This window comes from Lycium barbarum, chromosome 1 (assembly GCF_019175385.1).
Source record: "Lycium barbarum isolate Lr01 chromosome 1, ASM1917538v2, whole genome shotgun sequence".
NCBI lineage: Eukaryota > Viridiplantae > Streptophyta > Magnoliopsida > Solanales > Solanaceae > Lycium > Lycium barbarum.
In genome coordinates this window covers 12,188,215-12,215,364 of record NC_083337.1, presented here as the reverse complement: position 1 = coordinate 12,215,364, position 27,150 = coordinate 12,188,215, and the positions used below count along the sequence as shown (strand labels likewise).

General features: G+C 36.2%; 1 protein-coding gene across 2 annotated transcripts; it reads left to right on the top strand.

Moving 5' to 3' along the window:
* The first annotated feature begins 6,360 nt into the window (after positions 1-6,360).
* LOC132631973 (protein LATE ELONGATED HYPOCOTYL-like) lies at positions 6,361-27,147 on the top strand. 2 transcript variants are annotated; one of them, XM_060347751.1, is made up of 8 exons: positions 6,361-6,605; positions 7,259-7,284; positions 7,527-7,731; positions 7,817-7,928; positions 8,234-8,295; positions 24,686-24,913; positions 24,991-26,424; positions 26,504-27,147. In XM_060347751.1, the coding sequence occupies exons 3-8, from the start codon at positions 7,693-7,695 to the stop codon at positions 26,915-26,917; spliced, it is 2,289 nt and encodes a 762-aa protein (XP_060203734.1). In that variant the 5' UTR covers positions 6,361-6,605; positions 7,259-7,284; positions 7,527-7,692; the 3' UTR covers positions 26,918-27,147. The 2 variants fall into 2 exon arrangements, with proteins under 2 accessions (XP_060203734.1, XP_060203743.1); XM_060347760.1 differs by having other exon boundaries at positions 7,259-7,412.
* The last annotated feature ends 3 nt before the right edge of the window (positions 27,148-27,150 follow it).

Sequence of the window (27,150 nt, the reverse complement as noted above, 5' to 3'; positions counted from 1 at the left end):
TAACAGTCGAGCGTTACACTTGATAAGCATATTTCTTCACTGTATTCTCTGTGGGATTCGACCCCAACCTCGTTGGGTTCTATATTTGACAACGACCGCTTACTCCTGATTTTTAAGGCGTAATTTGGGCGTATCAAAACACTCTTCAATCTTTCATGATATCATCACGATATATATCATATATTGAGATGGTATCACGAAGGGCTGCTTTAGTCTTTCAATGAGACTCTCTTAGTCCTCCATGATACCATCATGATATATAAGTATACTAAGATGGTATCATGGAGGAAGGATTTTGAGCGAGGAGCTTCTCGGGTAAATATTTTCGACTAACTGGGTAAAAGCAAAATTAGTGTAGAAAAGGGTAGGGGCAGGTAAATATTTTACATTGTAGCGGTATATTGGGTTGTTTTCCCAAAGATATCTAAAAGAAAAAGTTACATTGGCTTAGCAAACATATACATTGTATTTACGATACATAAGGATAATTTTACGAAATTATCGGACATAGCTACACTTTGAGTTTTGTAGCAAATACCTTCTACACACTCATTGTTTTTCTCTATTTCCTTTAGTTCGTTTTAAGGCTTTGCTGCTTTCTCTTTTCTTCAAGTTTGAGGTCAGATATGTGTGAAATCTGAAGACCTCCACTTCGATTCTCTCCAATTGATTCTTCTTCATGTTCACATTTTTGAATTATCACCTCAATCAATAAACTTTTTGATATTTAATGGCGATTTCTTCTTTCCCATTTCCACTTAGGAGGATTATCCTCCCAAATCCTTCAACTATTTTCAAGATTATGGATCGTCTTCGAGAGAGTATAGCATAGATATGGATCGTCGTCTTCTTCTTCGGTTGTATGTTGTATTTATATAGTGGCGGAACAGAGAGGGATTTTGTATGTATGGATGTATGGAGAATAGCGTAGATTAGAATCGTCATCTTCTTCAACTGTATGTTGTATGCATTTTCAATGGCGGATGACTGCAAGTTGTATGTATGTAAACTTTTCCTTCTTTTTTTTGCTTATCCAGCACAACTATATGCGCTGATACAGTCTATTGAGTGTGTGCATTACAACCTATTGTGACTGTGCTATTGTATGCGTTGACACAGCGAACTTAAGCGAACACATACAACCTATCGTGATTGTATCCAGCACGACTGTATGCGTTGATACAACGATTTTGAGCATAACTTATACAAAACGCATACAGGATATGCAGGGATACTTATAGCTATGAATTGTAAATATGCAAACTTACGTCTCCTAATTAGGCTCTAAACTATAGTTGTTTATAAAATTTCCTATAAAAAATCCTAATAGATATATAAATTAATATATATTTTGTTAATTTGGTTTGATAGTTTTGTTTTTTCTTTTAGTACCAAATCAAATAAAATATCGTCAATTTTAATACCAAACTAAATAGAAAAATAAATTGATATATAGTCAGTTTGATTCAATTTTCGATTTGAAGTGTGTCTTTTCAAAATTTCTTTGACCTATTCAATTGATGGAGTGTGTTTTTCTATGAGTAATTTTGGTGAATAGGTTCAATACGGTAATTTTTAATATAAGAGAGGATATATTCTAGCCAACAAACTTTCTAATTTAAATTTGTAAGAAGTGTTTTATTAATTTACTATAAGTTCATAAATATTATGATGGCACAACTTGGAAACACTTACTTATGTGACACGCTTTTCTTTTAGTCTATCCAAAAGAACGTCACGTTTCTGTAACTAATACCAACTTAATTTCAAAATTCTCATTTTGTCCTTAATGATATAATTTATAGCTAAGCAAATGTTTAATGTTTGTTTTAGATCACAAAATTCAAAAGTTTTTTTTTTTAACTTTGTGCTTAGTCAAACAGAGCCACATAAATTGGATGGAGGGAATATTAATTTGTAACTTTAGCTGATATATTTTGTGTGCAAAACATAATGTACCTTTCAAACGATAGTTGTAATATTAACTTTAGTAGTGATCAAAGACTAAATTTAAGAATATAAAGAAGAGTCTTAAATCTCGTAGTCTTAATACATAAACTTTAGTAGTTCAACCGTCATTCCGGTTTATGCATTTTAGCAAACATATACAATGTATTTACGTACATAAGTATAATTTTACGAAATTATCGGATATAGCTACACTTTGAGTTTGTAGCAAATACCTTCTACGCACTCATTTTTTTTTCTCTGTTTCCTTTACTTCTTTCGACTGAGATTTTGAGGCTTTACTGCTTTTTCTTTTCTTCAAGTTTGGGGTCAGATTTGTGTGAAATTTGAAGACCTCCACTTCGATTCTCTCCAATTGATTCTTCTTCGTGTTCACATTTTTGAATTATCACCTCAATTCAATAAAATTTTCAATATTTAATGGCAATTTCTTCTTTCCCATGTCCACCTAGGAGGATTATCCTCCCCAAATCCTTCAGTTATTTTCAAGATTGTGGATCGTCTTTGAGAGAGTATAGCATAGATTTGGATCGTTGTCTTCTTCTTCGACTGTATGTTGTATGTATATAGTGGTGGAGCAGAGAGAAATTTTGTATGTATGTTTGGAGAGTAGCGCAGATCAGAATCGTCGTCTTCTTCAACTATACGTTGTATGCATCTTCAATGGCGGGTGACGGGAAGTTGTATGTATGTAAAAAATTCCTTTGTTTTTTGCTTATCCAGCGTAACTGTATGCGCAAATACAGTCTATTGAGGGTGTGCATTACAACATTGTGACTGTGCTATTGTATGCGTTGACACATCGAACTTAAGCGAACACATACATCTTATCGTGACATGACTGTATGCGTTGATACAACGATTTTGAGCGAACGTATACAAAATGCATATAGGATATGCAGGGATACTATTAGCTATGAACTGTAAATATGCAAACTATAGTTACGTCTCGTAATTAGGCTCTAAACTATAGTTGTTTATAAAATTTCATTTAAAAAAATCCTAATAGATATATAAATTAATATATATATTTTGTTAATTTGGTTTGATAGTTTTTTTTTTCTTTTAGTACCAAATTAAATTAAATATCTTCAATTTTAATACCAAACTAAATAGAAAAATAAATTGATATATAGTCAGTTTGATTCAATTTTCGATTTGAAGTGTGTCTTTTCAAATTTCTTTGAACTATTCAATTGATGGAGTGTGTTTTTCTATGACTAATTTTGGTGAATAGGTTCAATACAGTAATTTTTAATATAAGAGAGTATGTATTTTAGCCAACAAACTTTCTGATTTAAATTTGTAAGAAATATTTTATTAATTTACTACAAGTTCATAAATATTATGGTTGCACAACTTGGAAAAACTTACTTATAAGACCAAGCTGTGAATTTTACCACATAATATGGTGTTTTATTCGTCCCAATTTATGTTGTACACTTTATTTTTTAGTCTGTCGCAAAAGAATGTCACCTTTCTATAGTTAAAACCAGCTTAATTTCAAAATTCTCATTTTGTCCTTAATGATATGATTTATAGCTAGGCAATTGTTTAATGTTTTTTTTTAGATCACAAAATTCAAAAGTTTTCTTTTCTTTTCTTTCTTAAACTTTGTGCCTAGTCAAACAGTGCCACATAAATTGGACGGAGGGAATATTAATTTGTAACTTTAACTGATTTATTTTGTGTGCAAAACATAATGTACCTTTCAAATGATAGTTGTAATATTAACTTTAGTAGTTCAACTGTCGTTTCATTTTATGTGTTTTAATTTGATTAGAGACTAAATTTAAGAATATAAAGAAGAGTCTTAAATGTCGTAGTCTTAATACGTAAACTTTAGTAGTTCACCCATTGTTCCACTTTACGCGTTTTAAGTTGAATGGACATGAAGTTTGAGAATATACAGAAGAATTTTGTAATTTTAAATGAAGGTACATATAACATACTACAAACACCATTTGAATCTCGTGGTCTCAACATAAAGATGTATAATTATATATAACATACCAAAAGCACCCTATGAATTTTTTTTATATACTAATTAACTTTATTACCATAACTGAAGTTATGTACGTCAAAAAAGTAAAGACTAAGATTATGAGCAACAAGCTCCACATCCCTCTCTAGTCAAACAACTAAGATAATGAGCAACAAGCTTCACATCACTGTCTAGTCTAACAACTCATAACAAGAGCAAGCAAAAGAAACTAAACAAATGACCAAAGTACTCAGCTCTGCTACATTAGATAGAAATCAAGTTGGTTTAGCCCGCAGTATGCCTTTAACCCTCCTTATTTATAATGGACCTCTGAGTTATTTGCATGATCATTGCTTCAAAATTTTGCACCTTGTCTTGAAAGATTTGATTGTTCTTTTCTCTCCAGATATAGTAGACAACAACCACAAACACCGTCATAGCGATTCCATTCCTTGGATACTTCTCATTGACATGTTGAGTTGCCCAGTTAAGTTCATAGTCCCAGGCCCTGGTATCCTAGTAATGCCTTTGCCAACTTAGTAGCTTCCCCCATATCTGAGTAGACACCATACAAGAAAAGAAGAGATGTGCTATACTCTCAGGCCCTTGTTTGCATAATGGATATACTTGATCAGTTAAAGAAAAACAAAGAGAAAAAATGAAAATAAGGGAGTGTTATTCTTGTAAGGGAGTATCATTAAGTGTAAAATGAGAATGTTGGAACTAAACAATTTCTAAATATAAAAAAAATAATATTTCTGAAATGGTATAAAAAGTAACATAAAAATTGAAACAAATGAAATATTTGTTACCAAACTTGTTGTGACACACAACAAAATGAGGAAAATCGAATTGGGATGGGGATAAAGGAGTAATGTTAATTGAAGAAATTGAACTTATGTTCTTCAAATAGGCAGATTTTTAATTTTTTTCTCTTTAGCAATTAAACTTATGACAACTGGGACATAAATTTTGTAAGGGCAAAAGTCATGCTAGATATAATTTGTGATATATTATGATGAGAAAATATAAATTTATGCTTCACGAAAAAATCATTTATTACGAGGGACACAAGTGCAAATGACGTTTGGATTTCTTGTTTGAAAAAAATAAAAACATTAATTATTTTGTAAAGAAATGAAAAAATATAAACACTCGAATTTTGGACCTAATAAAAAATAAGAAGATTCGTGAACTTAAAAAAAGAAAAAGAAAAAGCAGTTGCCAAGTGGCACTTTCTTTAACCACATATCTCCAATGACTAATTTTGACCTCACGAAGTTCTTGGCAGCAAGCAACACGCTCTCCATGTCAGCTAGTGGGTCCCACAATGATTAGCTGGCGGTACCTTTGCTGACCTTTTTTACCGACTAAACGAGTTAACTCAATAACTCAGTACTGAGTTAAGTCCACCGAGTTTGTGGTAAGAGATTACAACTTGTTCCCATCTGCGGTCTATCTTTTCCAAAACTACACGGTGGGCCCGCATCTCAACCACTAATATCCCGCCACGTGGAATTTTCATATTGTCTATCTCTTATTTACCCTTTTATCAGCTAAATACTAAAAAAACTGAAAACAGCTTATAAATTATTTTCAACAACTTATAAGCTAAGCCAAACGGGCTCTTAATACTCCCCTCCTAAATTACCTTTCTATATTTAATAACAATAACATACCTAATATAATTTTATAAGTGGGATCTAAGAAAAGTAGGGTGTACCAGATCTTACCTTAATAACAACAACCAAGTGTAATTTCACAAGTGGAGTTCGGGGAGGACAGAGTGTACGCAGGCCTTAGCTTTACTTTGAGAGGTAGAGATGCTGTTTTCGACCTTTCCATTTTTAGTAATAATTTAATTTTAAAATATTTATTTTACCATTAATGAAATAATTTATAACCACACAAATATTTATGACTCATTTTAAACCACAAATTTTCAAAATTTTGCTTTATTTTTTTTACCGTGTCAAATTAAACAATCTCATATAAAGTGGGCCGGAGGGAGTACCCTTTTTTTTTCACCCGGAGGTAGTAGTTTCTAGCCTCTAATTCATTTCCCCCATTTATTATTTATTGAAAAAATAAAAAAAAATGAATCCGAAAAAATAGTAGTGGCTGAGATTACGATTTGTTACCCCTCCTATATTCTATCGTTTCACAAAAGTGCAAAGTGGGGTCCATGGCGACTAGCGTAATAATCCTTCAACCACTAATATCCCTCCACGTGGAATTTCCTTCTCCCTATTTTAATCCTTTCTCTCTCTTATTCACCCTCTAGCACTTTCTAGCCTCTAATTTATTTCCCCTATTTTCCCATCATTGAAAAAAAGAAAAAATAAAAAAAAATACTAGTGGCTGAGGTTTTTCTTCAGATTTATGAAAAATTAAAACAAAAAGCTGTTCCCTGTTTCCTTTCTTCTTCTTCTTCTTCATTCATTTGCTTCTAACTATAGTGTTCTCTTTCTCAACTATTTCTCAACTATTTCGATTGTTGATTGTATTTGTGTACTTCACTTCTTCGATCTACTAAAAAAAAAAAAACTATGTGTTTTTGTTGTACAAGTGGTGGTGGATGAGTTTGAGTTTTCAGTTCATGCATGATTGGAAAATCTAGTACTATCTTCTTACAACATGGCTTTCTTCCAAGGTACTACTTTACTCAAATCTCTAGGGCTTTTTCCTTGTTATAGATTTCATTTTGGGCTAAACTTAAGTCACCGTTTGGACATAACAACTGTTAAATTTGGAAAAAAGTAAGTATTGTTTTCAAGTTGAAAATAGTATTTGGACATGAATACAGATTAGAGTTGTTTTTGGAATTTTGTGAGTAATTTGGAGTGAAAATTGTGAAAACAATTCTATGTCCAAACAGTTTTAACAATTCAAGTTTTTGCTTAGATTTGAATTTGACTAACTTAGGGGGCGTTTGGACATAAGGATTGCGAAATTTGAAAAAAAATAAATAGTATTTGTTTTCGAGTTGAAAATAGTACTATTTGAATATAAGAGTTGTGTTTGGACATGAATATAAATTGGAGTTGTTTTTGGAATTTTGTGAGTGATTTGGAGTGAAAATTGTGAAAACAGCTTTTTGACGATCTATGTCCAAACATTTTTCGGGAAAAAAGTGAAACTATTCATGGCCAAACAGGACCTAAGCTGATTCAGCTGTGAAATTGCTTACTGAATTAACAAGTAGCTAATTGAGTTTATTTATCAGTGGGTATATTGTTGTTGTTGTTGTAATTGAGTTTATTTATGAAACTTACTACTTTTGTGTGTTTATTTGATTTTGTAAAGGTTTAGGCATCATGCGGTTCGTTTTGGTGAGCAATTCTGGATAAGGAATTTTCTGTCTACCACGTCTCTCCTGGTGGACTCTGATTTAATTTTAGAAAAATCAAAATTAATTAGCAGATAGTACTTGCTGTATATTTTAGTAATCTGGAGGAAGGTCTGAGATATTTATGAATTTCCATTTTAAATTAAGATCTTATAATTGATTATGGAGAAACGAAGGCGGATCATTATACAATGTCTGTTTGTTACATGTTCCTCTCTTTTGCAGTAGTGTTACATTATCAGGTTCTTTTGTACTACACAACCACGGCTAAACTATATTTGATAGTAACTGATGTTGTGGGGAGAATCGGAAGAAGAAGATTCGTTCTGTATCCCCTGTTTGTCCCTGAGGACTTGAAGCAGCGCTAGCTACGTTTGGTCCTTGTATTTTGATGGACGCTTACTCCTCCGGGGAGGACCTTCTTGTTAAGGTGCCTTATTTTGTATAATAATATGACTCTACTTTTTGGTTGATAAGCTATTTATACAAGTCTAATGATGTTGTTTTTATGGCAGACAAGGAAACCTTATACAATCACTAAGCAACGAGAGCGATGGACAGAGGAGGAGCACAATAGGTTCCTAGAAGCTTTGAAACTCTATGGGCGTGCTTGGCAGCGCATAGAAGGTACAATTTATGTTCCTCTTTCATTTTATTTGTTGGAACCAGACTATTAGCCTTAGTATCTTTCTGATAAATATCATTCGTGGCAACCAGTATGCAGAAAATCGATTAGTGCATGTATTTGTGAAAATACGTCTTTGTCTGATGACTCTTGTGATGTTTCTTTTATCACTTACAGCTCAATCCACTGAATATCTCGTCTTTTGGGATTTGGGGTCAACATTCTATCTGTTATGCGTCTATGCATTCTCTTACCTTGAGGCTTTTTTGTGGTTGTTTAGTTTTTTTATTCTTTTGCTATTGTGCAGAACACGTAGGAACAAAAACTGCAGTGCAGATCAGAAGTCATGCGCAAAAGTTCTTTACAAAGGTCATTAGCTACCTTTGACCTTATGCTTAGTTACATCATTTACTTGATGGTTCCATGATTTGATTTTATTGTGCATCACACTTACTTTATAGACTTATTGATCATTGTTTGCTGTCAGCAAGTACATATTCTAAATAGATATCTCTCTGTGAGTCATATAAATAAACATATATCAATAGGGGCAATGATCTTCAAGTCTAATTGCCACCTGTGACGGAAAAACTTCCACATGCTTGACCCACAATTGTTTGGGTCAGGCACATGGGGACGTGCTGATTACATAATATGAATAGGAATATGACCCGCAAGGGTGGCTCAGTTGGTTGAGCATGGGGCTTTCATAATGGAGGTCTCAGGTTCGAAACCCCTGCCTACGACAGTAGGGGATTTGCCTTCTGGGTCGAGCTCGTCGCACGAGGCTTACCTAGTGCGGGTTACCTCTTCTGTGTGGTTTGCGAGCTATTGCACAGGAGCTGGGTTTACCCTGTGCGCACCCGAAGGGTAGCGGCTGCGGGTTCCCATGTCATAAAAAAAAAATATGAATAGGAATATGAATATCCTTCAACTCCCACCGAACAAACCACATTAATATAGCTACCCCAAATTCCATCATTATAAGGTCAATATTGTTGAGAATCTAATTGAGTAAATAAAAGTGTCATCTCTCTGACAACTTACTTTTAGATGAGATGGTCACAGTCTTCAATATGGTATCAGAGCAGGCATAGGTCCTGGGATCGAGTTATCAAAAAAGAAAAATTCACATGCTGGGCCCATGAAAAAGATTCAGGTCCGCACATGAAGGGGCGTGTTGAGAACATAATTAAATAAATAAAAGTGTGCTCTCTCTAACAACTTAAGCTTTTAGATGAGATGGTCACACACTTAATAAATATAAGAGTCTAAAGTAAATACATGCGTCAACATGAAGCTAGCTTTTCTAATTCAAAATGTAAGTTAGGCCTGTGGCCATATTACATAAGTAGGGAAAAAGGTAGTAACATCATCATTAACATGATAAGAGAAATAAAATGATAGTTCCCATGTACACAAATAAACCTTTCACAATGTAATTAGAACCTCCAAGAACATATATGATAATGATGGCACGGGACATAAATTCTCAGCTCATCCAAAAAAATGCTACCTATCCCATGCACCCTTGGGAGTGGAGGTGGGGCCCATCAAAAGTAACTAGCATGTACCATCTGCTTCGAACACAATAGGATCTGAAACAATCAAGTAAGTTGCCCCACGAAGCATCATTGACTCCTCACAAAAAGATTTCGAGTCTCGTCTTTAAAACTCCAGGGTGCAAGATAAAATAATATATATTATGACATTTCATAACAATGCAGTTAATGAAACTTTAAACAATTGAAAAACAGTTCATGTGAGAGCTGACAAAATTTGAGTCAAAGCGTAATTTAGAAACTACTTCTTTTTAAGTTAGGGAGTCTCTTTATACAATGACATCATCATATCATCATATATACACCATGAGAAGTATCATGACGGACGGCTGACACCCAATTATCAAGGCAAACTCACCCTATTGTTGTATGAGTCAACTGTTGGAGGGGCTAGCACCCTAAATGTTGTACTCCCAATTTAGGTTGGTAGTAGTAGTAACCATCTTGGTTTAACTATTATCCTACGCTGGCATGTTTAGTTTCTAGACAAACATTTCAGCTTTTTAGAATGAATGACCTCTCAATCTTAAGGTTCTACCAAAAACATTTAACGTCATCATTTGATCATCTGATCAAGGGGGTAGAAATGTGTTTTGGGTAGTTGAGGAGTAGTCTCCGGTCCCTTATTTATATTTGGTGCATCCATGTAGTTCCATAGAGGATTGGGTGAATTTTTTGGAGAATCATATTTTTTTGTAGGTTCTTTACCTTTTGGCATACTTCTTGTATATGCCCGATTTTGGCCCTTTGATTAATGAACTGTTTACCTGATAAAAGAAATCATCATTTGATCATTTTTAGGCCCATAACTCATCAGGAGTTTGTCATATTTAGCCCACACAACAACAAATATACTTAGTGTAATCCCATAAGTGGGGTTAGGGTAGGGTAGGATGGGATGTACGCAGACCTTACCCCTAGCGTAATGTTGCCCATAAATAATAAAAAAAATCATTGCTTTAATATTAACTTGATAGCAATTCAGTATCTGCAATCAAGTTAAACATGTGAACATGAAGCATTAGCTCAACCTCCTCATTTACTTTCATAGAAACTTCTCAAGTTATTATAAACTCATTGTTGTGCTATCTTTAATTTCAAGGCAATCAATTAGCCAACATATCTTGCTCATTGACTCATACACACGAAACTATGCAAACATCTTTATAAGCTTACATTCATGCATTTTTTGCAAAATCGTCTTAAAGGAAGGTACATGTTAACTTACATTGCTATACCTTCCAAACAAGCTCAACAACGCTCCAAACATTTAATTCAACTCAATCTACACTATTGTAATCGATTTCTATCAATTTGAGTTCAGTTGAATTTGTTTCAATTCATTTAGAGTTTACAAAGTGGCTACAACCCCTCTTCCAATCCAAATTTCACTTTTCCATAAAGTGCACTTGATAATTCAAAAAAAGGGCAGTTGTCACAAAGCATCCCGCATTAGTAGGTTCCGGGGAAGGGCCGCACCCCAAGGGTGTGATGTAGACAGCCTACCATAATGCAATTGCAAGCATTAGTGACGGCTTCCATGGCTTGAATCTGTGACCTATAGGTCACATAAAGACAACTATTAATATATTAGAATCACCAGAAACAAACATTCCAACCACCACCTATTGTCGTACTATTCATCTTCTTCTACCAATACCCACAACCTCCACAAATGGTGGAACCTATGGTTCATTTATTAGCACTTTCCAACCACCAATCAACACTATTAATATCATTTACCTTGTAAATAACCGTAAAAAATTGAATTTGGAGTGGTGGAATCACCTTCGCGGACCAAATTTTGAAAAATCAAAGTTTAGGGTGTTCTTGACCAACTTGAAGATTTGGGAAAAAATATATAGATTCAAAGGTTGAATGATGTTAACACAGATGTTTAAAAGTAGTATTTAACTGAAAAATACTCCAAAAACACCTTGGTTAGTGGGGAGTTGGTCTTGGTCGGATTTGCTTGACAGAGAATAGTCCTAACTCATTGGGTGTACTTGCAAGGGTGGCTCAGTTGGTTGAGCATGAGGCTTTCGTAATGGAAGTCACAGGTTCGAAACTCCCTACCTACGACTGCAGGGGATTTGCCTTCTAGGTCGAGCTCATCGCACGGGGCTTGTCTATTGCGGGTTATCTCTCTTGTGTGGTTTGTGGGCCATTGTACAGGAGCGGAGTTTACCCTGTGCGCACTCAATGGATAGCGGCTGCAGGTTTCCTCGTCATAAAAAAAACTCATTGGGGTGTTAAAATTAGCTAAAATCCCGTGCATGGGGTATTTATAGGCTGTACCAGTCAGGTGCACGCTTTTTCGCGCTTTGAATATCTCTATTCTAGCAACTTATTCAGTTAACTTTTTGTGCGCCCCCTCAATTGCGCAAAAAAAGCCATAACTTTTTTGTAGGGATGTTCAAATGATGAACGGTTGGAACCATCGGAAACTAGACTTGAAGGGCTACAATTTCATGTTTTAGTCATAGCCTAATTTCTTGGATATTGTGAGTAATGCTCGTTTAAAGTTAGGTCTTGTGCTATCTTGGGCGACTTTTTCCATGTTTTATTTCTGTTGACCTTCCTACCACTCCAAACCCCTTCCAAAACACACCGTAATCTCGTTGACATATTCCAAGGATTGTGTTACCCTCGTGTGGGTCTCACACACCTTTGGGCTACCTTAAGAACTTAGTTAAAGTTTTTAATTGTCTTGAATTGTAATGATATGGATCTTGGTCCTAACTCAACCCCAAAGGCTAGCTCAAGAAGTGAGGATTGCCAAGCCAAGCCATATTAAAGAGACCACCCATCCCCTTGAAGACCAATGTGGGACTTCTTCACACCCCTCAAGCACAATTCTGTACATTCGGAGCATGGACAATTTAATATGGGGGCTCAACATTGGCAATCATGTAAAGAGATGGACACTGGGCCTAACTCAACCCTAGAATCTAGCTCAAGAGGTGAGGATTGCCCAAGCCATATTAAAAAGACCACCCATCTCTTTGAAGACCGATGTGGGACGACTTCATGAATAAAAAAAAAAAAGGGCAGCCCGGTGCACTAAGCTCCCGCTATACGCGGGGTCCGGGGAAGGGCCGGACCACAAAACGTCCAAAACTTACGGGGCTTTACACTATCTCTCCTAAAGCCTGAAGCTTTTAAGTAGAGGTGAATTATACTATTTGAGATGCTTTAGTCAACGCTCTTGGTTTGGATGTTTCTATTCTACATATGTACCTCACATTGCCTAAAATACTTTTGGGAGTGACTTGGTTAATATGATATTAGAAGTAAAACTCTATATGATAATCTGATCCTCTTTTCTTGGGTTGGGAATGTGTGTCATGTGATAGTATGTATGTTGTATGCAAACTCATGATTATAAGAGTAGTCATAGTCTCAAGGTACGTCAAGGCTGAATGATCCATTCTTTTGCATTTTTTTAAAGCAACTGTTTGTTTTATATTCACCCATAGTTTTGAAACTTTTATTTGCGTTGATGGACTTTTTGTAAAGTGTGATAGTATGTGAACTTTAACACTGTGTAAACTGTGGGAATAAATTCAATTCATGGAAAACTGAAAAAGACTCAATCTATTAAAATGAAGTTCATGAATTCCAGTGCTCTGCTTCATGATTCCAATCATCTCTTAGGTAGACAAACTTCTCTTTAGAGAGTGACTTGGTTAGTATGTCAGTTAACTATTTTGAGTTGTTCAATGCTTGAGTTAAGTTAAGACCGTTTTCAGAAACAATAAAAAAAAGATCAGTTTCAGAAACTTCTATGATGAAATGGTATTTTATGATTATGTGCTTTCATCTGTCATGATTACTTGGTCTCCACTCATGACTATAGTAGATTTGTTCTTACCATGGATTACACTTTCTTTGTCGTCTTTATAGCCAATATCTTTACGTAGCCAATTAACTCATGGCGTTTTTGATATAGCAATATATTCTGCTTCAGAGAATGATTGAGCAACAACCTTTCCCTTTTTCGATAACCAAGAAAATATTCCTCATCCAAGTGCAAACAAAATTTTAGAAGTACTTTTCATGTCATCCTGCCTTCCAGCCCAATCTCTATCTGCATAACCAATCAAGTTCACATAATCTACAGACATCAGATATTCCATAGTCTGAGTACATTTCAAGTATCTCATGAATTTCGCTTGGTTCTTGCATGAATTTTGACGGCAGACTTGCTGCAAATGCTAAGTTTTTGTAGTAATAAGATATAACAACTTGCCTATCAGTCTTCTATGTTGAAGTAACTGCATTCTTTTCACATTATTGTTCTTCTATTGTCATTAGTTCCTGTCGGGTTTACACTGCTTGCAATTCTCCGTCTTGAATTGATTAAGCATATTGCTTCATACTCCTATCAAAACGAATACCTTCTCCTTTATTTGGGACGCTTCAATCCCTTGGAACAATAATGCAGGATTCGCGTATCAGTCATCTCGTAAGTTCTCCCCGTGTTACTTCTGCGTTCATTCATGAGGCTGAAATTTTTACTGAAAACCAATCATCTACATGGATGCAGAGAATAAGCACCTAAATCCCATTGATCAAAACATAAAAATTATGGTCAGATGTGCTTTGTGGATAACCTAGTGAGATAACGATTATTCTCATAGTATCAAGTTCAAGGAGCTTCTTTTAACCCACGATCACCCCTTTCAACTTATGAACTCTATTTCTTTTGTAAGAAAAAAAAATTCTATGCTCTCCTCTTCTCACCCAGAAACCTTGAGATTGGTTAACATAAACTTTCTATATAAGTAATTTCCTCACAAAATTCCTAAAAACATAGATCTTTTAATGGAACTAAGATCAAGTTGAAAAGTCTTTACCATTACTTTTGAGTTGCAAGAAATTAACAATTGAATAGCTTCTAGCTGCAATAGGTGAAAATGTCATAAGCAAAGTATCCTCTTTTTCCGTGAATTCTCCTGCAACCAGCCTTGCTTTATTGTCTGCGGAGAGTCATTTTAATCTAACTATATTTTGTAGATCCATCATAGTGCACTCATCTCTCTTCCTTGAGGTAGATGAACCAGCCTGATGCTTGGTTTGGTCAATTATGTGTCTCCCTTTTCATTGCCTTTTAGTTAGGCTTCTTCTTTCACTACTTCTGCCGCATTTCTGGTTCAACTGTTATAAAATTTCAAAACTCATATACTTCTATCAGACTCTCTTTTCTTGGAGGAGAAGTTGAATATGTTGTTGGGTCTTCAGCTAGATTGATATTTAAAGTTGAAGGAGATAATAATATTACTTCAACTTTTGCTTCCTTGGTTGTATATGGTGACCTGCACTTCACATCAAATTCCAATTATCATCCTCATGAAAATATGACGTCTTTGTTAACAACAGTTTTTCTAGCATTAGCATTAAGCAAGGAATACCTTTAGTTTCACAGAACTATTGTAGACAACTTACATGAAAGCATCTTCACTTTTTTCATCAAATTTGCTACTTTTTTTTTTCTATATGATTATGAGCATAACATATGCTGTCAAAAACTTAATTTAAAAAAAAAAAAATGCTTTCGAAAATCCTAAGATGACTTACATATGGGTTCACTCCACTCTGTGCTTCAATTGGAGGTCGCTTGTGCCACAACTTTGGTAGGACAATGATTCAGGATGTAAACTGTTGTGTATGTAAACTACTGCCAAAATTGTTAAGTAACCCTTTCTCATTTAACATAGCTCCTGCTAGGACGTTTATAGAGTCATGCCGCTTCGAGATTTTGCTCTGCGTAGATTCAATCAAAGCTCAGCTTGATTTATCTCATTCTCAGTCAGCAGGCGGTTAGGCTCGGTAAAAACTCTTGGTTATGCTCGGTCTCAAGTCTCAACTAAGTAAGATAGGCTTGACTCGGCTCGGTTGGCTCGGTTGAGTTGCAAAAGCATTCATTTAAAAATAAATTTAATTATTAACTAAAAGTAGTAATTAATTTATTTGTTAATTTGGTAATCAATAAATAAATATTTTAAGTTTGTATTTTGTGCGTTTTTAATTCTATGCAATTAAAATTTTAATCAGATTATAACTTAAGCCTACTTTATGATTGAGTAAAATGTAATTACTTATAAAAGAATGATTAAGATGTAATGCATAAAATTTTAAAGTTAAGAATGCAAACTTAACGAAATCAACTTATTACAAGACTTTTTAATTTATTTTTTGCTTTGAACGTTCAATTTTATTTTATATATTTAATTGACCTTGTCAGAAAATAAGCCCTAAATATAAACTAGTATCTTATATTTCAATAACATATGAATTCAATTATCAAATTAAACTATTAATCTTATACTTCATATGTCCCATTTTATGTGAAGGACTTTCCTTCTCGTTTCTCCCAAAAATAATGTAACGTTTTTTGTATTTAAAGATAACTTAAATTTAAACTTCCTATTTTACTCTTAATGAGATGATTTTATAAGGCCACAAGTTCTAAAAGGCAGTCTTTCTTTGTTTCATAAACTCCGTACCAGAAAAAACATCATTACATGAAATAAGAGGGAGGTAATAATCCTTTTTCTAAATTCATCGTTTTATTATAAAAGTAAATTTTCTTTTCTTTTTCTAAGAAAAAAATTGTGAAAGTAATTTTTTCTAAAGGTGTAGTAGTGCCGCACAGAAGCGAAAGTTAAATAGTCAACTTGGACTTGGCTCTGCTCAAGTTGATTGTAGTGTAGCAAAGGTCTCGGCGTGGTACTATATCAACTTGGTTGAGTTGATGACCCTCTCTCATTTTATCCTCAATATATGTTACTTCACCTTGTGGTGCATGTGGTAAGTTCATCTTGGCATCCACATCTCCATAATACTTATCTTGTGGATATATTGGACCTTAGCAGCCCAATATTCACTACCCAGTGTTGTGAAAGGCGCTCGCCTTACGCCTTTTGGCGTGAGGCGAGGCGAGGTGAGCCTGTCTCGCCATAGACAGCCAAGGCGTGGCAATTTTCAGAAGGCGAGCCAAGGCGAGCATAGCGAATGGCGAGGCGAGGCGACGCCTTTTGATTTTTTTTTTTTTTTAAAAAGTTGCTGACTATATTAAAACAGAACATAAATATTTACCTAGGTCCTAGGGTTTCATTTATATGTTTCTTCTTCTTCTTCTTCTTCTTCCATTAGCAGCAGTTTCAGGTAAGTTTCTTCTTCTTTTGTTTCTTTTTTCTTTCCGGCGTGCCTGGCTTTTTCCGGCAGCAGAACAGCCTTTTTCAGGCAGATTCTGACTTTCCGACAGGCAGCCGGTGACCCAATTCGGGCAGGTTATTTTTTTTTACTTTTGGAGATCTTGAAGAAGAATAGATGTTTCTTCGTTATAATTTGGTTAATGCTAACAGTACAGTAGTACACTTAGGGACCTTATGACTTATTAACTATCTAGTTGCCTAGTTGGAGACCTTTAGACTTTATTATCAACTATCAACTATCTATTTTTAGTTTTTTCAATTGAAATATTTGCTAGTATTTTGTTGAGTATTTGAGTTTTTGGGTATTTATATGTGCATATTTAATATTTTAATTTTTTGTGTTAATTCTCGCCTCGCTTCCAAAAGGCGTTCGCCATGCCACGCCACACCACTCCATGAGGCGAGCCCTTGTCGCCACGCCTCGCCTTTCGCCATCCTAAACACTGTCACTACCATATAATATTGTTGGTGTTATAATTGTTATTTTGGTAGGCATCCTTCCATCATAGCACTCCGGTAGCATTTCTATATGTCAACCATCTTGTTTTAAATCTGAGTAACATTTTCAATCTATAATTCCATTCTCTTGAAACAACGATTCTAAATACCTATGTTGTTTGTGTTTTGGCACAACAATTCTGTCTAGTCTCACCTCAACTTCGCTCTTCTCATGCTGACTAAACTTGCATTCATGTACTTGATATTATTTTTACTTATCCTAAAACTCTTACTCTCTAGAGTTTTTCTCCATAGTTTAAGTTTTTGGTTGGAATTATCATTGGTTTCGTCAATTAACACTATTAGCATCAAATAACATATACCATGATACCTCATCTAGTATTGTGTCGGTTAGCTCATCCATAACCAGGGTAAGCAAGTACGGGCTCAGTGTCGATCCTTGGTATAGACCCACTGTTATAGGGAATTCTTTTGTACCTCCTACTACTGTTCTCACGCTAGTGGCGACTCATTTGTACATGTACTTTATGGCATTCATATATTGAATATGAATCCCTCTCTTCTCCATCACCCACCAAGGATCTTTTGCGGTACTCTATACTTTCTCTTAGTCAATGAAGACCATGTGTAGATCTTGCCTTTCGCGATAAATTTCCATAAATCTTCTTAGCAAATATATAGCCTCTGTTGTATATTTACCAATCATACATCCAAATTGGCTCTATTACTCTTATCGCATTCCGAAGTCTACACTTTATCACTCTTTCCAGAATTCATCCTATGACTCATGACTTCAATGACCCGATAGTTCACACAACTTTGAATATCTCCTTTGTTCTTATAAATTGGAACAAGAGTACTCTTTCTCCACTCCTCGGCCATTCCTACCACTTCTTAGTATAGCATTGAATAGCTTGGTGAGCCACTCTACTCCAACCTCTCCTAGACACTTCCAAACCTCAATGGGGATACTATCTGGACCCCAAGATTTTCTTATCCTTATATTTTCCATGGCATCCTTTATCTCTGATGGCTTAATTCTGTGAGTGCAGTTAAAGTTTCTATCATGCACAGACATCTGCAGGTCCAAAATGTTATTCTTTTGGTTTGAGTTGAACAATTGATCAAAATAGCCTCTGCATCTCTCATTAATCTCATTATCTCTTGTCAAAATTTGTCGAGAATCATCTTTAATATACTTAGTTTAAATCCTTAATCATTCTTCAGTCTTGCAACATTTCTTTCTCCTCTTAACGTGTCCCTAGCTTTTGGTACAAGCCATCTAGAGCTTCCCCTCGGGCTTTACTAATAATAGCCTTCTTAGCTTCCTTTTTATTTTTGCTTGGATTCTCTTCCTTTATTACCTGTTGTATATCAGAGATTTCCTAACATCTTAATGCATTATTACTTTTTTTAAAAGGTTTGCCCAATCTAGTTCAATATTAGTCTCTGTTTTATACCATGTTGCAATTATTTAAGATTGTGGGAATACAAGCTCGGGGAAGCTCGTGTAGGATCGAGAAAATGTGGCCAGTGAGTCATATTGCATTTCAAATTCTAATCCTCTTCTCCGTACTCCAGTATCGTATAAAAATCGAGTCAACCCAGAAGGTTATAGAATAATTTAGGTTTTTGGCCAATTTACTAATTTCCGATCGTATTATAGGGACTTTCAGGTGCAACTAGGAATGTTAAAGTTTAATGATGGAAATTAGAAAATCATATGATCTTTTAACTACAGTTTTTGATTAATTAGCTAAGTTGATTGGGGAAAGACTAGAGGTGGATTAAGTGTAGAGAATGACTTCTTTTACCAAGCTATGGTTGGAGACACTCGAGTCAAGAATCTGTGAGCCAAAAGATGAAGATTCCCTGGACCAATATAAGTAGTAGATGATGATGATGATGATGATATGAGATTGAGAGCTGTGCTATTAGGAGTTAAACTTATTCCAGATCGAAGACGGATAATTACTCGAATCGAATCGAGGAGATTTGAAGAGGATATCTGAAGGCGAGAAGGAACAAAGACTTACTGACATAGCAGCAATGCGATTTAAGGGACGACGAAGGTGTGAAAAGGAACATGAATCTGGATTCTTGAATTGATGATCGGGAAAGAAAATTGGTTAATTCGAAGTTCAAGGCTAGGAGACATGGGGATTGTGGTTGAAGCAAGGTCCTCCAGGGATACACAACTGCTGGTGCCACACGAGCTACTGAATTTGGTGGGTCGTCATTGGAGCCCGTTAATCAAAGTCAAACGGTTCTAAAAACCAAAGGGACTCTGGAGCCCCGGACCAAAGAACCGATCGTGGATTATATTATAAGGGAAATGCAGTAGGAGGTAAAAAAAATTAAAATCGTCAGTGGATATGAAGAAACACAGACAAAAAAACACCTGGAAGGACCTCAGATTTAGGGAGTAAATGTGAAAGATTATGGAGATCCCACATACCAATTCAAATCGAAGAGGCAAAAGTAACTTGTGGATTTCAGGTCAAATTTGAGAAAAGTAGAATGGATTGGTAATGGAGGTGTTGTTGCTGCCACAGTACAGGAGAAGTTCTGTCTGACATCTAATTGAAGACAAGTGGGGACAAGGAAATCATTAGTCATCTTAGATTTTAAAAGATGGCAAACCCAGAGAATACCAAGGAAGATACTGCCTGCACTTCGGCAATCTGTTGGTACGAATCTGAAACTGAAAGGGAACTACTCCAGGTCTTGAATAGCTGCGATTTAATAGGGCAGAAATAAATCAATTAAAATAAGGTTGAAATTTGAGTTGTAGCAGTTATAAGTCCTAATATATTAAACTTTTCATGAGCTCTAATGTTTAGTTGTTGAGACTTCCAAATAAGGATGTGGATTAGGCATCTTGAAATAGTGGTTGTTGAAAAACTACCATATTTTGTATGTAATTTGAAAAGATGGACTAACATGAGCTGAGAAAAAGTACCTTGATAATCTGGAGTAAGGGCATAAGGATCAACTAACATGGAAAGTTGACTATAAAAAGTATATATGGTAAGCCCCCAAAGACTAGGAGCACCCTATAATTCGTTGTGAAGTCAAGGCCCAAATGGGAAATTGCTCATAAGTTTTCTCTGTAGATGATAGTTTGGTATAGTATACCTGTTAATATATAGAAATGTTTACCGTTGTTTTAAAAAAAAAAAAAAAAAAAAAAACATCATGCACTGAAAGGAAATCAATCAACGTGGACTTCAATAGGAATAGATGATAGTCATTTACTCATGCCGTCTCAACTTATGGGACACTTTTTCCTTTTTAGTCAGTCCCAAAAAGAATGACATCTTTCAGTAATAAATTGATTTTAACCTTCCGATTTTACCCAATGATTTATTGCCATGGAAATTTCTCAGGCCTGTTTTAAACCACAAGCTCTAAAAATCTTTCTTGCCCTTTTAAACTCCGTGCCCAGTCACACCTTCACTTAATTTGGGAAAGAGGAAGTAAGAAATAAGGTGTTAATTTCTTTTGCTTGAACAATAGTTGGTCTTATAATTAAAAAGTTTTGAGTGAAAGACCATTTTCACATGGTATCAGAGCCTCTAAGATCTTGGTACAGCCTCAAATAGCTTCTGTTGCCGGTGGGCGGTCGCCGCCCATTGATGTCTCCCGCCTGGCCAGCCATTCTTTGAACAATAGGGAACAATTCTTTCAAATGACATGAACATTTCTGAAGCTATGAATACTAACGTAGTAACATAGACAAAATGAATTGAAAAAGAAGCCACTTATGGTAAGATAAGTCGAAACAAGCATAGAATGTTCTAGTTTTGTTCTTCAAGAACATGCTAGTAGTTTATAAAACTAGCTTGATATTGGGTGTGTTTGGTATGGAGGAAAACATAAAATGTTCTAGTATTATTCTTCAAGAACTTGTTGGAAAATATTTTTCAATTTTCTCTTGTTTGGTTGGTCAAAAAACACACATTTTCTCCGGGAAATCAAACTCCTTAAAAATGAGGAATGACTTCCCTAATGGAAGTGGGGAGAACAAGTTCTACAAGTCACATTCCTAAGTTCATTGTCTCCTCCCCACCCACCCAACTCCCCCAAGCCTACCCGTTGACCATCCCACCACTCGCCACCCTCGAACCCCCACTCCCCATTCTATCCCGCAAAACCCACTTGTTTTCCAAGAAAACATTTGTTAGGAAAACATTTTACTCCATGCTAAACACACCCATTGTGAATGCTCATACTTCAAATTATAGGGTGGTAGATATATCTTTTTCTTGCTAAATTGCAGTTTAATGGAAAAGGAGGAATGAGATAACACTTTGAATTTAACTTGTAGGTTAAACATGATGTCATGAGTCATTGCTAATGTAAGTGGCAGTTACGCCAAGTTTATTACTTAGTAGTCCTTTTCTGCGTAACATCTAAAAATTGACCAAAGGTACAAAAGCGGACAAACTTATTTGGCTATAAAACTAAACTAATCGAGTCTAAGAGTTTGGACTTTGTTAAGGGAATAGATTAGATAAATCTGAAGAAAAGAAGAGTATATTATATAGTCATGTTGAGAAAAGGAATTTTGGATCTAACTTATCTTGAAAGGTAGTTTAAGCGGTGAGCATTGTCCAAGACCATATGAAGAGATTAGAACCCATACATTTAACAGCTGTTGGATTTTAACACGCCCCACGCACAACACATACATTTAACAGTTGTTGGATGTTAACATACCCCACACACATACATTTAACAGTTGTCGGATGTTAACACACACCACACACAATTAGTGTTGGATATCTATTATAGAGTAGCATAACGTGGGTGGCCCAACATTAGTAGCCGAACAGTATGATGAGTCTGGTTGATACCTATTACGACCCAAAACTAGAGTGTGGTGACCAACACTCAATAAACTAAACCTTGTCAGGTAAATCCATATCTGTATTTCCCATTATACATCATCATCATAATAAGGGCTTTTAAGCTGCCCAAATAAATGTTTATAATCACTACATGCTAAAGTAATCTTCAAATCATGGCGCTTACGCCAAACATATATATAGTACTCCGACAGGATTATCATGGAGCGTCTAAGAGATTACAAACACAACCAACATAGAGTTGCACCCTGGCTACACAAATGAATCACATAAAAAATCAAGGTCTCCACATAAGTGTGGAGTCACCAATTATGAAGAGGCGGAGAGAGATAACTCTAGCCCGTAGCACCCTCACGAGTCAAACATGTATGAAAAATATACAACTAGGGAGTAAATACGTAAAATACTTTTAAGTCTCATCGACTTCCTTCCAAAAGGTGGAACAAGCCTTTGAGACCATAAATTCATAAATCCATCGCTTAGAGCACAACTATTTGTTTTTTGTGATGAACATTTAACATTTCATATTTATCCATGAACTTTCGGATCATGTGCATGTAATAAGAAATTCATAAGACTCATTTGAAGCATAACATGTGTCATAGTCTTTATAGGAAGTCCTACTTTGCTCATGAGAGCCATACTTATAATCCACCCATGAGGGCCATAGAGGGTCATACTTTCTTGTAATTTGCCTCTTAAGGGGTTATGTTTTTTGATACTTCACCCACGAGGACCACACTTGCTCATGTTTTACTCACGAGGCCAAACGTACTCAATAAATGTCAAAATGTGGCTCATAAAGCCATAACAAAATTGCAGCAGCAGATCCTGCATTTCTGATGAATTTCGAGTGGCAAAACAACTATTGGTTTTTAGTTTGCAATACCAAATAACATAGACAAGCCCCCTCTCTCCCACAATGGTTTGACTTGTCATCAAGTATCAGAGCGCCAAATGAGAAAGTAAAGAAGTCAATTATCTTTATATATATATTCTTCAGTTCCACTAATAAAATAAATTTTATATTGGGAGAAGAGGAATATTTTAAAAGGGGAAAGTGAAATTCCTGGTTATGGAAGTCCTGTGTCTAAGATTAATGGAAGGAACAAACTAATTGAAACCTTTAAGTGAAGTCATAGTATTGGCCAATTGGACAAGGTAATTACTATTCTTTTACGAGAGGAAAGTTAATGGGGCTGGTTTGGCTGTGCAAACTGCTCAGCCAAACCAGCCCCATTTTTTTTTTTCAGAGGAGATGAGGGGTTGAATAACATAAACCTCTTTAGTTTAGTGGTACTAAAAGGATAGCTGCTCCCCAGTCGAGAGAGGTGTGAGGCCTCTTCTCTACAAAGTTGAATTTGATAAATGTGATTGTTTTATAATTTAACCGAATAGCACCTTCCATTTCTTCTTGGTGCCTACATGCTTGTGGCTCGGAAAGTACCTCAATTCACTGGTAATTTCGGAGTTCGAGCTCAATTTTAGAAGATAAACTTAGATCTTCATTGTCATGTCCTCATGTCTTTAATTTCAGACATAAAGACTATCTCGCAACTTGAAACTTCAGCTTTAAGGTTTCAAATTAATGCGTCATGCCTTCACCAGGAATTGAAGCTTGTTTCTTTAGGGAAAACAGAAAATCTTTGATGGCTATTGAGTTCCCAATTGAAATTTTAACTGGTCAGTAGATATACTCTTGTCTAGGCGGGGACTCTAGAAGTTGTGTTGCATGGTTGGAGAGTGACAAGTAGGCTGGAGAAGGAGTGAAGAGTGACAGGGGAGGCGGGGAAAGGGAGTAGGGGAGTGACATGTTGTTGGGGAGGAGTGAGTAAGTGCTTGGGAACGGAGCAGCAGCTGAAGGTGGAAAGGAGTGACTGGATGGGGGGATTGGGGAAGGGTAAAGGGATCAGCTCGCATGGCATTTGTAATGGGTTGGTATATTTGTTTCAATCTTGAAGCCTAGTTCTTCTTTCTTTGTTTCTTTTTTCCTTTTGGTCTTTTTGGGGAATACTAGTTAGTAGAGGGTTAAATAGGTTTAGAAGATTATTCCAGCTTGCATTGGTGGACAATTTGGGAAGAGAGAAACCAAAGTTGTTTTGAAGACAAAGCCAACCATTTCCAGAAGATTAAAATGAAGTGTTTAGGGTTGTTCTACTTTTGGTGTAAGGGAATAGGTTTAGAAGATAATGAATCAATCTCTGATGTATTAGAATCTTTGTGAGATGACACAGGATCAGATGCTTACACTTTTGTAATCTGTAATTAGGGGGACTACACAGTTTTGTGTAATATATATATATATATATATATACACAAATATGTTACTTTCTCAAAAAAAAAGAAAAAAAAGAGGGTTAAATAGGATATAATTGGCTTTTGTTTTAAACATCACCGCTATGTAAGATTTCTAATATTGGAAGTTCAGGACTACTGAGATTCCTAAAATGACAATTAGAGCGGAGGTATTATGTATTTTCCAAATTAGAGAGGTCTATTTAGTTGCACTAAACAAGATGATTCAGCTATGCAAGTCCAATGATTATAAACTCTGATTGCTCCTCTTTTCATGTTGAAATTTTCCTATAGCCATTCTGTTAAGTAACTAGTCTGTGGACTGACATTTTAGTTTCCTAATCTGGTCCAGTTGGAAAAGGAGGCTCTCACGAAGGGAGTACCAATAAGTCAAGCACTTGACATTGAAATTCCTCCTCCACGACCTAAAAGGAAACCAAGTAATCCTTACCCTCGTAAGACGAGCGTAGCAGTTCCCTCATCACAGGTGGGAACAAAAGATGGGAATTTATCGACACCTTGTTCTTCCATCTGTGAGGATAGGAACTTATTTGACCTGGAGAAAGATCCGATTACTGAGGTATGGGTTTCTCTTCATCTTGAACATCTTTTACTTTGTTTTCTTTGAAGGCTAGTTATATTCTTGTTCTTTATCAGAAACTTGGTGGAAACGAGAAGCTGGGCAATGTACAAGAAAACCAGAACAAGAAAAATTGCTCCCAAGGGTTCACTCTTTTCAAGGAAGGTGCTTCTGCAGCCTCCATGTCTTTAGGAAAGTCCTTGCAAACACATGCGGCACCTACAGAGTTATGCGCTTTAAGTGAGTCTGTGCCTGTCAACAAAGGAGTGGTTAACCATGAGATAGCAAATAAATCTTTTCTCACTGTTGAATCCAAAGATCATCAACAGTCAGATAGACTCGATGTCAAACAATCCTTTCAAGGTAACAGCTCTTGTAACATCTTCGACGGGGGGAAATCTTGCCAGTCGAGTGAGAAAGTGGCACAAGGCGAGAAAAAACATCCACCGAGTCAGCCAGATCATTTTGGGGAATTCTCAAGGAATGATATGCAAGTGCCGCACAACTATCCAAGACATGTGCCAGTGCATATTCTTGATGGAACAAATGGTTCTCAAACTACCCCAGATATGTTATATCAAGAATCTACGAGTCACCAAATAGGTGGTATCCCAGGGCTCCCAAATTTGTATTCTAACCCAGCTTCATCTGCTACATCTGAGCACCATAGCAATGCTCCACAATCATCTATTCATCAGTCATTTCCTTGTTTCCACCCCACCTTCACCCCTATTCGTGATCCAGATGATTATCGATCGTTTCTTCAATTATCCTCTACTTTCTCCAGCCTTGTTGTTTCTGCGTTATTGCAAAACCCAGCAGCACATGCCGCAGCAAGTTTTGCTGCTAGCTTTTGGCCTTATGCAAATATGGAAACTTCAGCGGATTCTCCAACAGGTAACACTGCAAGCCAGATCAACTCAGCTCCTAGTATGGCAGCAATTGCTGGTGCCACAGTAGCAGCTGCAACTGCATGGTGGGCAGCCCATGGGCTCCTACCATTGTGCTCTCCATTTCAAAGCAGTTTTATTCCTACATCAGCAACATCAATTCAAGTGGATGCCTGTCAACCTGGAGTAGGCAAGAATGAAGGAAGAGAGGGAACTCATAATTCTCCCCATGCTCAGCAACCTGTCCCGGAACGCTGTGAAGCTTTGCAAGAACAACAATCAGCTTCAAAGTCGCCAAAATCGCCATCATCAGAATCGGAGGAGAGCGAAGGTAGGAAGCTAAAAACTGGGTTAACGGGTACTGATATCGAGCAAGGAGCTGTAGTCACGGAAAATAGTGATCCAAATGCAGGAAAGGGCGGGAAACCATTAGATCGCTCTTCCTGTGGATCTAACACACCTTCAAGTAGTGAAGTGGAGACAGATGCTTTGGAGAAGGATGATAAAGGTAACGAAGAACCTCAAGAACCTAATGTTAACCTTCTAGCAGGAGACGCTGCGAATCGGCGTGGTAGAAATTTCATCAGTCCAACTGAATCTTGGAAAGAAGTCTCCGAAGAGGTAATGAAAGCTTTATTCTTGTAAGTCCGTCAGTGACCATTTCTTGTTTACTAATTTCTGCTTCTGACCTTTTCCACAGGGACGGATAGCTTTCCAAGCTCTTTTCACCCGAGAAAAGTTGCCTCAAAGTTTTAATCCTACACTTGATCTGAGAAATAAGGGAAAGATCATTCTTGAAAAGTTTAAGCAAAATCCAGAGGAGAAAGGTCCATGTATATCGCAGTTAGACCTTAATGATCAGGCATCCAACATGTGTTCCAATCATCAAGCAGTGGAAGGTAACATGCTATTAATTGGCAACAAAGAAGATGCGGAAAAATGCCTGCCAATGATGGATCTTGGACAAGTAAGGTTGAAAGCTCGCCGTACTGGATTTAAACCTTACAAGAGGTGCTCATTGGAGGCAACAGATAGCACGGTGACAGGTTCAAGCTGTCAGGATGAGGAAAAAAGCTCCAAAAGACTTCGGTTGGAGGGAGAAGCTTCGACTTAGTGTGTCAATGTGCAATTCTACGAGGGAACCTCTCTTGTTGCATCCTGTCATTATCTTTTCCCCGTTTATATTACCTAGTTCTAATGTACACGAAACTTGTCGTGTAGGTGTGTACCATATCATTTTATTTACTGTTTTAATTGGATTTATGCAAAGGGAGACCTTGAACAATGAACTTAAATGGATGTATTCAACAATCATAGCAAATTGAATGGACCTTGATTGGACCAGTT